The sequence below is a fragment of the Stenella coeruleoalba genome, assembly GCF_951394435.1.
Source record: "Stenella coeruleoalba genome assembly, chromosome: X".
Classification (NCBI taxonomy): Eukaryota; Metazoa; Chordata; class Mammalia; order Artiodactyla; family Delphinidae; genus Stenella; species Stenella coeruleoalba.
The window spans coordinates 77,709,475-77,722,109 of NC_137152.1; the positions used below are offsets into that span (position 1 = coordinate 77,709,475).

General features: G+C 33.8%; 1 protein-coding gene across 6 annotated transcripts in view; it reads left to right on the forward strand.

The window, feature by feature from the left end:
* DIAPH2 (diaphanous related formin 2) overlaps window positions 1–12,635 on the forward strand; it is an 891,299-nt gene that overhangs the window by 255,925 nt on the left and 622,739 nt on the right. For all 6 annotated transcript variants that reach the window (XM_079910016.1, XM_079910017.1, XM_079910018.1 and 3 more), the window contains 3 exons: window positions 3,636–3,754; window positions 5,636–5,752; window positions 8,505–8,623. In XM_079910016.1, coding sequence (XP_079766142.1) covers window positions 3,636–3,754; window positions 5,636–5,752; window positions 8,505–8,623 — 355 coding nt within the window. The remainder of the gene's footprint in view (window positions 1–3,635; window positions 3,755–5,635; window positions 5,753–8,504; window positions 8,624–12,635) is intronic.

A 12,635-nucleotide genomic window follows, 5' to 3' on the forward strand; every position in this document is an offset into this window, starting at 1 on the left:
TATAGCTGTATATAAAGCCCCTTGCAGTACCCTGTACCTCTTAACTTATGCTTCCAGCTAGATTTTTCTTTAACTATCACATCTCTTCAGTATGCCCTGATTCTTAGATCTCAGGGATCCTTCAGCAAGAGGAAAGTGAGAAGTGTCATGTTTCTGCCTCTTAAAGTTTTGGAATAGAACCTACAAGGATTCTCAATTTCTTTTTCTTCCTGTGACAATGGAGTGAAATATGGCTAAATAGGGCTCTGGTTCTCAAGAAGTTGGGCATGTCCCCCTAAAGAGAGTCTATCTTATTGGGGGTAGGGCAGAGATGTTTGGTTTGAAAGAAAATAATCCTCCCCAGGTATTTCTGATATACAATATGAGAATCAGAATCTAGGCAGATAGACCCTGAGATTAGAGGTCCTTCCCTTAATACCATACATTTCACTACTGTTGCTGTTGTCCTTGTAGTTTTATTATCACAATTTGGAGCAAAAGTCAGAATGGTCATGCTTTAATGTATACTAGATGTACATAACATGTCAACTGCTGTCTAGCTATCTAATTTACTAAATATTTACATTTCAACCACTAGAATTTATAGTAATATCAAACATCTTTTACACATGCATGGGAGCCTAATAATATATTTATAGATGAGTCTTTAATATCCTGGCTTTTATCCTATTTACTCTTATTTTATACATTGTTCTAACAGGAGGAGCTTCCTAATTTTCTGGAATATATCATATTCAAAGCAGCAAATTAGACGTGGCTAGGGCTAATATAAATTGTTGGTACATGGATCAAAAATTATAAATATCTGGAATCATTAGGTGTTGGGGAAGAATAGTTCTTAATAGTTCTTAGTATTTCAGTAATCCATGAGACCATCATTGTAGTAGAGTGAAACTTTTGTTTCATATAATTATTAGAATCCTCAAGACAAGGACAGTTATTTTAATTACATTCTGTAGAAATTTATTTTCAAAATTTGCCCTGTCTCTATAGATAAATTATGATGTTTAAAGAGAGTTTATATTTCACTTACATGGAAAATTTACTTTTTATAAATTTGCTTTAGTAATTTGGGACAAATGAGTTATTAAACACTATATAGTGATTTTTAAAATAGTATTTTCTCTGTAGTTAACTTACATTGATTTCTTGTGAAGTTTTCTCCATCTGCCTTTTAGTTAGTTAAATAAATTAAGAAAATATTAGATAAGTCAGATATGTGAAGGAACAAGATAGTAAGAAATTGTGTCTGTAGGCAGCAGGCATTCTAAACTTCTTTTAAAAGACCGACAAACCCTTTCTTACTCTTTTGAAGAATCAATTTTGATTGCTTGACTGGTAATCAGTCATGTGCTGGTAATGGACTTTGATTTCCTTTGAAGTACACCATATTATAGAGACTTAATTATATGTTTTAGAGAATCTGCTGAAAATATTCCGTATCTGTTCAGCAAATCTGTTTAAAAAATAACTGAAACATATTTACAGTATTTCACGTAATTATTAGTAGTGTAATTCAGTAATTTTATGCCATTCTTCATTTAAAATACAAACTTCAGTGATGCATTTCCCTTTTTTCAATGGGGTATCTGTCACATTTGTGCTATATGAAACTTTTATTAATTCATTAAATGTTTATTTTATCAAAATTTTTGAATATACCTTTCAAGGTTTGACATTTGAATGAAAGGAAGTTTTTTATATATGTGTGTGTATGTAGATCATATATATTTTAACGGAGCATTATTAATGAACACTGTGAGATATTTCATTTATACATATCTATATTTTTATATTGTGCTGTACATGTTCACATACTATATATCTTATATAAATAATGTGTTGTCCTAATTAAAAACTGAAATAAATATTTAACCAGTTATTTTCACTGAAAATATTTTAATCATGAAGGTTGAGTCCATGTTTTGTAAAGTTCTGATGCTGATTAAATGACAGTATTTAATTAACTTGTTTTTTCTATTTTTCAAACATATTTGAATGTGTTAAAGTCTGATAGTGAACATCTAAGAAAGAATATCTTATGACATAAGAATAAGGAAAAAATCCATATTATAAAATGTATTAAAGGTTTTTTTTTTTGAGAGATTGAAAGTGTATTCTTATCAGCTCCTTACATTACCCATGAAGTTTTTTTTTTTTTAACATCTTTATTGGAGTATAATTGCTTTACAATGGTGTGTTAGTTTCTGCTTTATAGCAAAGTGAATCAGCTATACATATACATATGTTCCCATATCTCTTCCCTCTTGCGTCTCCCTCCCTCCCACCCTTCCTATCCCACGTATTAAAGGTTTTTTTCTGCAATGACCAGCATATTGGGTGTGTCTGGCTCCTGCTCTTTTCTGAATTGAGTTCAGAAATCACCTGATAATATAACTCACCAATGTTAGATAACTTTAATTCCAATAAATTTCTTCATTCCCTTTCAAAGTGGAAAGTTAGACCTAAAACAGATTATTACTCAAGAGGAAACTAAGTTTAAATACATGTATTTGTTATGTATTTTATATGCAATTATATAGAAACATATTAATATTTTCATATGCTCTGTAGGTAAATTATTATGTATGTGAACGTTAGAAAAAGAACACCTAGAAATTGCATAAATTTGTGTTTGGCTTCAGTAATAGCGGTTGCATCTCCATTTAAAATCGTCCTATTGAACAAAAATAGAAACAAAAAAATGGATCCGAGTTTGTTTAATCGACCTAATTTGAAGTACACCGTGCTTGCATTTCCTTTTAGAGTTCAAGCTCAGCTCTGAACATCCTAGTCTCTCTTTCGGTATCACCCTTGAGCATCCACAGTTGTGATTATCGATTTGGGTTTTGAAAGCGGCAACTTAATGGACACATATTAAAAGATATTCCAGGTGATATATATTAAGCCCAACAATCTCTAGTGTGGCATGCTTCCAAAGATTTTGTTTATACTATGATTTTGAAAATTATCAGAGGTTTGTAATGCATGTGCTTATAATGTATTACAAAAACAGGTCTCTTTGATGCCCAAGTTGGTATTTTGTGATTCGGCTAAGCAAAAATAAAAGGTGGGGGAGGAGGCTAGTTGTGCATCTTGATTAAAAAGTCCTGACGCCTTTTTGCTTTAAAATCACAAAATGTCATTTAAAGTAAATTTGTTTTTACAACTTTCCACGCCATACTTGGGACTGTTGTCCTTGAATATATCCTTGCATTTGTTCTTCATTAATACAATTGATCTATATTCGCATTTTTTGCCAGAGGCATATGTGAATATTCTAACTGCATGAGTTCTTTTGCGATCTTTGATTAGTGTGTTTAGTCAAAACGACAGCATTTAATGTGGGTTTGTAGCAATTAGTTTTTTTCCCTTGCGAAAGTGATCGTTAATTTTTTAATGTGAGTCGTCAAAATGTGGAGCATGAAAAGAAATGAGGTGAATGCAATGAGGTTCTTTCATTTTAAAATAGAAAAACAGAGTACGTTTACTTTCTTTCAGGAAACCAAGTGCCTGGGTCAATATTTGAAATTGCTTCTGTGTACGTAGATGAATAATAGTGTCAGGCCTTTATTGCCAAAGTACGGGGTTGTCAAATTGTTATTCGTCTGTTAAGTTTTCTGTTTATATATTAGGATCTGAAAGAAAAAGAGAACGACGAGCTTGATATTCAGTTGAAAGTATTTGATGAGAACAAAGAGGACGACCTAACTGAATTATCACACCGTCTCAATGACATTCGAGCAGAAATGGAATATCCTTTTGACGAACCACAGAAATCATTTTGCATGTACTGTGAAAAAGGGATTTGTGGGTGATTTTGTGAACCATTATTAGAATTCTTGTCTGCCGGCCCAATTTATATCCATTTATTTATATTAGAACTTCACGATGATGCTGTCCTTGAGATTCATGTTGAAGAATTGTCAGACTGTCCTGATGATTTACACAGACTGTATTGAAATCCACACAGTGGCTTGCTGCATTATAGGTTTACTCTGCTCAACGGTCTTGAATAGACAAGAGCCTAAGGCAGTATTCCTCATGGATAAGGATTTTTGGGGGGAAAAGTTCCGTGAGTTCATATGTGACTATAGGTAATATACTTTTTCAGTTTATTAAATGGTACTCCAGTGATTTAGAGATATCATTCAATTCAAATAGATGTCTTATTCTCAATCCAAATATTTTGGTTCCTTAGCGGGGGGAAAAAAGTTTAGATGTGATAGGGTCTGACTATAACAAGGATGCTAGAGTAGAAACATTTGAGTCAAATACAACTAGCATATAATCTTCCTATGGCAATGATTTTATACAAAATGATTTTAGATCTAAAAGATGGTTGTCATAGCATTGCTGGCCATTTGTTTCACACCCATTAAATTTCTTACTTATGGGTTCTGGGGAAATTGGGAAATACTTCAGAACGAAAATGACCTTTGAGCTGGACTTTTTCTCTATAACGTCTTCTTCCATCTTTCTCCTCACTCTACAGTGCTTTGCTTGCATCTGCCTTATTTATATACACTTCTTTGTGCCTATGAGATGGAGGGCACAAGTGTTTCAACTTTTTCCTCCAATGTTCCTATCAAAGCATCTTACACATGAGTACTGGATAAGTGCAATGAATAACAATTTTGTTATTATGAGAGATAATTTCTAGTAATTTCTTATCCTTCATCAGTGACTCTAGTCTACAGTGGTCTCCATAATATTAAATGCTTTTTATATCAATTAATAAATATCTTGCTTTATATAAATTTCTCTTCATCAGAAAGCTATTTTTGGATCTATTCCGTAGCCATCGAAAGGACCTTATGTGACTTTAACACAACACTCTTACATGGGGTCTAAGAAGTAATCCATCATATACTTAATTCTATTTCAGAGAAAACGTTGACATTTCAGGTTATTTTTAAGATGCTGGATTACATCTCCTCTTCTCCTTTTCTTTTCCATCAATTTTTCTAGGTGCTCGCTTTTCTTATAAAAGTGAATCCATTTTTTAAATCTGTTTTCTAGTTTACTAAAAGCATTTAAACTTCTACCACTCTTTTTATATCCTAAGAAAAATATGTTTCAAGTTCCTTATCAAATACTGACATACAAATGAATGCAAACAGTAGTGATTTCATATGTAGTAAGTGTTTCATCTGTATAAAATAAAACTGGTTTTTATGAACTTTTAGCAGCCCACACAATGCTTATTTGCCTTACTATTTTATGTGGGCAGTGAAAAGACAGGAGTATTGGCTTGCATGCATAATATAGGTTCCCATCACAACCACAGGAAGGTCAAGAAAAAAAACATTTTCATTAATGGCATTGCTGTTCTAATGGTACCAACTGTAAGCTGGAATTTTAAAATATAATGAACAGCTGATCATTTAAACGTTTAATGGTTAAATGGTCTTGGAAATACTCTAAGTCTCTTTCACTTGTTAAAAGATTAAAGTGATCCATAGATTAAATTTCTTTATGGAAATGTTTTAAATACTGGAACATGGAGTTGAAGGTTTAGAAACAGTAATGCAAACAAAATGATATATCAGTGTTTTCAAAACTGAAGCTGCTTTTGTTATGAATGAAACTGTTACCAAGAATCCTTGATTTTTTTCCTTTACTTACTTTCCACTGATATGAATGAAGTGTACCATCTTCTGTATAATATGTTGAAGGACACTGCTGCTGAAAATTACTTATTATCCATTCTACAACATTTTTTGCTCATCAGAAATGATTATTATATCAGGTAAGAGGCTGTTATGAGAGTACAATTTGTATAATTTGAATTGGATTTTAAAGGAAAATTAACAATATAGTGGGGTCTAGACAGTATATGCATATATATATATATATATATATATATATATGTGCATGGAGTATAAGAGTTTGACGACTCTAGATAACATTTTTAAAAAGGTGTCAATCTATTTTTAATTGGGCTAGAAGAATATACTTATAAAAACGGGGTATGCCATTTCAGTAGCAATGAACCCAACAGATTTTACTGACCCTATGATGAATTTTTTTTGTGGCACAGAGTAAGCTCTGAAGAGTCTATGGTAAAACTTTTAAGTCCTCGTACTTTTTTTTTTTTTTTTATGTTCAGTCTACCCTATTCTTCTAGGTCTCTCTCTAGCTGGCTGAAGCCATGTGTAAGATCTGAGCCAACGGACTTGATTGGCTCCTCCTGAATTTCTTACCCACAAAAATGTGAGGGATAATAAGATTATGTTATTGTTTTGAGCCACTAAGTTCTGAGATGATTTTATGAAGCAATAAGTGAAAGGAAATGGGAAATATTATTCTGGCAAGCAATATACACAGGTAAACATAAAGTTCACATAGTAAAGGAAAAAGAGAAGAGTGGACATCATAGGACATCTAGCAGTATCTGCCACACTTCCCATGAATTTATATAATGTGGTGGTAGGGACAATAGAATATAGAGATAGTATCACTATATTGTGATGTGGTAAAAGTGCTTTAACTTTAGTGTGCACAGGGTGTGTGGATGTGGATATTTTTTTGAACCTGGTAGCTGAAGGAAGCCCTCCTTCAGAAGTTTAATAATAATAAAAACAGCAATGATAACATTTGCTATTTAGTAAGCATTTTAAGTCCTTTTATATTTTAATAAGACTATTGTTATTCCTCTTGTATAGTATTATCTAAAAATAGGTGTGATCTTATCTAAGAAAATAATAATACTAATATTTCAGCTTTATACACAGCAATGTAATTCTTCTAAATAAATGAATATAATAATCCATAAAGTCAGAAATTTCAGAGTGTAGTTCTGGGAATATATCTGAAAACCAGAAAATTAGAGAAGGGTTTCCGAATGACTGAAATTATCCATAAGTTGGTGACCATGATCTTATATTTAACTGTTTAAGAGACTCTTAGTTGTTCTTCATACTCTAATATGCATGAAATTCTAGCAACCTAGGTTCTCTGATTTCTCAAACCTTGCTTGATTAAAGGGCAAAGGAAGGCTACCATGGGGTCGGGTACAGTCACAATAAAAATGACAATTCTGAAGTCCATAGAGAACTATTATAGTTCCCTTTATAGTTCAGGCTAGTTGCAGTAACTGACGGGCATCATGATGTTACAGAGACATAGAAAAATGTTTAAAATATGCTGGTTTTTTTTTAAGCAGGAAAGATAGTAATCCAACCAAAATGATTGTTGTTTCCTCAAATAAGTGCTGGCAACTAAAGGGGTACTGTGCCCATGGGTACACAGTTACCTGGGGAAATAATTTGTGTGAAACCATCCATTTCTCAGTAACTTTGAATAAACGAGAAGTTGTTCTAACATGACGTCCTTTTCATCCTGAGAACATCCATGTGAGGTAGATGTGCAACTAGCGCTTTTATTCTACCTATGGATAATTCTTTTATTCTACCTATGGATAATTAATTTGTCCTGAAAGAGAACCATTGTGTTTTCCCTGTTTACCCAGAGTCATTGACTAGATTGATTATAATCCAGTATTGTTTACCCTAGATCTGATGATGACTTGAAAAAGACTCAGATGTGTAATACATATTACTGTTTATTCTTATCCTTGAGATCAGCCCCATGACAAAAGACATATAAGAGCAATTAGAATATGTTTAGCTTTATTTGCAGACTTTTAGTAGGTTGGCTAGTTATCAGCACACTGATTTTAGGGATGTTTATGTCATAGCTTGTCCATAGTAGTATTTCTTTCTGAATTTTCTCTGTTGAATTTATTAGCTGCTGATAAATACTAAATTTTCCCCGAATTTTAATGCAAAAAGTGCCTTTTAAAAATTTTTGAAGTATGTAAGTGGTCATTTTTAAGGCCAGAATTACCTTGATAGATTACAGAATTAGGAAATGTTTCAAAACCTTTGACACTTTGAACAAATTGAAGCTATCGCCATGCATATTTAGTGTGTATGCTTCTACAAAATGGATCTTTTAAAATATGTGTATAAATAGATCTTTGGAGTAGTCTGTAACATAAGTGGCTGAGTCCAGTTTTGTAAAAGCTGTTATAGCTATCTTGAGTAAAAGTGTGGCAGTAAATTCATTACATTGTTTGCCATGTAATGCCAAGGTACTCATTCCTTATTGAAATTGAGAACTTGGAGAGGCTTAGAACCATTTCTGTATCCATAGATGTAGAACTAAAGAGTCATTTGTTTTTATTAACTTTAGAAACAATAGCTTAAGTAAGTAGATAAGGTTGATAAGTATCTTTGAACACAAGCATGAATCCCTGCAAACTAGAGTATTAAGTCACTAAGTGTTCACAGCTGATTATATTACAATGGGTTTTGCACTATAACGTTGAGCCCATCTTTAAGCTTAGGCATATTCCTCTAGAGTGAGTGTAATGGCTAGAAAAGAGTTTTTTAGCCTGCTAGAAAATAACCTAGTTTTCTTTATCATGTAGAATCACTTCTTATGAAAATTGATTTGTATATGTAGAAAAGGTATTCAAGATTACTTCTCTTTTGCAGGCCACAGTATTACAAAATAGTTGAGGAGTGTGTTTCACAGATAGTGCTGCACTGCAGTGGTATGGACCCAGATTTCAAGTACAGACAAAGATTAGACATTGATTTCACTCATCTGATAGGTATGTGATATAATCCTCAATGTCATTTGATTTTGTTTTACTCTCTTCTGTCTAATAGACACTTTTTAAGTGTAGCTCTCTCACTAAACTTCCTCTATTAATATCTGGTAAGTCATTGTATCTGTGGGTACTCATTTGCTATAATTATTAATTATGATGATCACGAGAGTTCTGCCTCTGTGATTGGAGATACTAATCTATTTGTTAAGTTTCAACACTCTTGAATTCAGTTTAAAGTCAATGCTGAACTAAAAACATTATATTAGGGGTGAATGCCTTGCTTTTTAGAAACATGACTCTGAAATGCATTGATTCAATTTATGCTGGTACATTTGTGGTTTTGTAGAAATCACGTGAACAGCAGGGTCTAATTAGTAATGCTATGTTATTAGTGTTCAGGTCTGAGAAAGGAAATACAGGTTGGTTTCAGTAACTTAAGACCTCTTAATTCTATTAAAGTAGATCATTTTATATTTTCATAGAGCTTAGAGCTGGGAAAGAATTTGAGATGATCATGTTCATCTACTTGGATTGTTGTGGAAATGACCTTATATTATCTGAGACTGGTAGCTAGCTACACTTTCTGGAACAGTCTCTGAAGGATGATGTGAAACTTCTCTTGTGAAATATACTACGCCATATGACCTTAGAGTTAAGCAGTTTTATTTATACCTAATCGAAATCACTATTGCTACGATTCAAGCATGAACTCATTTGTCTTTGTCTTTAAAGGTAGGAAACAACAGCTGTTGAATGCCAGTTATATGTTATTCTTCACTCCATAGCCCAGGGAAGGCTCATAGTAATATTCAAAGATGAATTCCTTGTTATTTATCATGTATTATTCTCATCTGATTGTGAAACTAATGCTCACTTATCATAGGCAATCTGGAGACTTATGTAAGTGACAAAATAAACCACCAATTACACTTTTCAAGCTCAGTACATTTCACCATTACTCACTGTTCAGCTCAGTACGTCTTGTTATCTCCATCTTCATCACTCTCTCTCTTGCTCTCACTCTATCTCCCTCCCTCCTGTATTCCTCTTCTATATATCTATATGCTGATTTTTCATGGAGCATTATATTATTAGAATTTTTCAATATTAACCTTCAAAATGTGACTTTGAATGTCTATATAATATTCCATTTTATACAATGTCATAATCATCTTGACCAGTCCTTTCTTATTGTACATACAGATTGTTTTCAGGTTTTTATAATTATAAATGAATTTACTGTGAACATCCTTTATATAAATATTTGGCTTCTTCTCAATATTTCCTTAGGATTGATTCCCCTGAGGGTGTGAACTTTGAAAGGCCAAATGCTTTTCAGAAAGCTTGTGCCAATGTACCCTGCCCCTGCAATTAACGTGAATGTTGGCCTCACTGCATATTTTTCCCTGAGCTTAATAAAGTCAGTAGCTTATTTCATATTTGTTGAGAGAGTTATAAGGGACTGTTTCCAAATACGTGCATTGGCTTATAATCTATTGTGGACCATAGTTGGTGCATATATGCTACTGTTGATTTTGGCTAGCTCATTCAGTGTTCAGTGGATATTTGTTTTGGGTACTGTGTGCCAGGTACTTAGGATTGTGTACCGTTAATCAAGAGCACTGGGGTGGGAAGACATGAGGGGATCAGGTGAGAGGGGGTAGTCAGTACCAAAAACCCATTATGACCTCATCCACGTATCATCTCTGTGATTGTGAACAAATCATTTAACTTGTCTAGGCTTCAGTTTCCTCAACTCTAAATTCAGATAAGTCAAATATATGTGTGGTCCTTAATATTTTATGCTCAGATGTCTTGAGTAGCTGATGAAGGCTATGAACCTTTCATTAGAACACACACACACACACACACACACACACACACACACACACACAGATATTAGCTGGTGCTTGAAGAACTTCTAGGAAATCAGTGGATCTCTTAAAATAAAGATCATCTGGACTTGAGGAGCATAGAGTCTCTTCTGATTTCACAGGTCTGTGAGTCTAGTACTTTTTTAATATAAATCAGATCATATCCTGACCTAAATTTCTTCAATGCCTTCCCATTGAAATTTCTATTTTTTTTAACATTTTTATTGGAGTGTAATTACTTTACAATGTTGTGTTAGTTTCAGCTGTATAACAAAGTGAATCAGCTATACATATACATATATCCCCATATCCTCTCCCTCTTGTGCCTCCCTCCCACACTCCCTATCCCACCCCTCTAGGTGGTCACAAAGCACCAAGCTGATCTCCCTGTGCGATGCAGCTGATTTCCACTATCTGTTTTACATTTGGTAGTGTGTATAGGTCAATGCTACTCTCTCACTTCGTCCCAGCTTAACCTCTCTCACTTCATCCCCCTCCCCATGTGCTCAACTTATTCTCTACCTCTGGGTCTTGATTCCTATCCTGCCCCTAGGTTCGTCAGAACCTTTTTTTTTTTTTTTTTTTTTAGATTCCATATATATGTGTTAGCATATGGTATTTATTTTTCTCTTTCTGACTTACTTCACTCTGTATGACAAACTCTAGCTAGGTCCATCCACCTCACTACAAATAACTCAATTTCGTTTCTTTTTATGGCTGAGTAATATTCCATTGTATACATGTTTCACATCTTCTTTATCCATTCATCTGTTGATGGACACTTAGGTTGCTTCCATGATCTGGCTATTGTAAATAGTGCTGCAATGAACATTGTGGTACATGACTCTTTCTGAATTATGGTTTTCTCAGGGCATATGCCCAGTAATGGGATTACTGGGTCATATGGTAGTTTTATTTTTTGTTTTTTAAGGAACCTCCATACTCTTCTCCATACTGGCTGTATCAATTTACATTTCCACCAACAGTGCAAGATGGTTCCCTTTTCTCCACAACCTCTCCAGCATTTATTTTTTGTAGATTTTTTGAGGATGGCCATTCTGACTGATGTGAGGTGATATCTCATAGTAGTTTTGATTTGCATTTCTCTAATGATTAGTGATGTTGAGCATCCTTTCATGTGTTTGTTGGAAATCTGTATATCTTCTTTAGAGAAATGTAAGTTTGGGTCTTCTGCCCATTTTTGGATTGGGTTGTTTGTTTTTTTGATACTGAGCTGCATGAGCTGCTTGTATATTTTGGAAATTAATCCTTTGTCAGTTGCTTCATTTGCAAATATTTTCTCCCATTCTGGGGGTTGTCTTGTGGTCTTGTTTATGGTTTCCTTTGCTGTGCAAAAGCTTTTAAGTTTCATTAGGTCCCATTTGTTTTTATTTCCATTCCTCTAGGAGGTGGGTCACAAAGGGTCTTACTATGATTTATGTCATAGAGTGTTCAGCCTATGTTTTCCTCTAAGAGTCGTATAGTGTCTGGCCTTACATTTAAGTCTTTAATCCATTTTGAGTTTATTTTTGTGTATGGTGTTAGGGAGTGTTCTAGTATCATTCTTTTACATGTAGCTGTCCAGTTTTCCCAGCACCACTTATTGAAGAGGCTGTCTTTTCTCCATTGTACGTTCTTGCCTCTTATCAATGATAAGGTGATCATATATGTGTGGGTTTATCTCTGGGCTTTCTATCCTGTTCCATTGAGCTATATTTCTCTTTTTGTGCCAATATCATACTGCCTTGATTACTGTAGCTTTGTAGTATAGTCTGAAGTCAGGGAGCCTAATTTCTCCAGCTCCATTTTTATTTCTCAAGATTCCTTAGGCTATTCAGGGTCTTTTGTGTTTCCATACAAATTGTGAAATTTTTTGTTCTACTTCTGTGAAAAATGCCATTGGTAGTTTGATACGGATTGCATTGAATCACTGGATTGCTTTGGGTAGTATAGTCATTTTCACAATGTTGATTCTTCCAATCCAAGATCATGGTGTATCTCTCCATCTGTTTGTATTCTCTTTAATTTCTTTCATCAGTGTCATAGTTTTCTGCCTACAGGTCTTTTGTCTCCTTAGGTAGGTTTATTCCTAGGTATGTTATTCTTTTTGTTGCAGTGGTAAATGGGAGTGTTTCCTT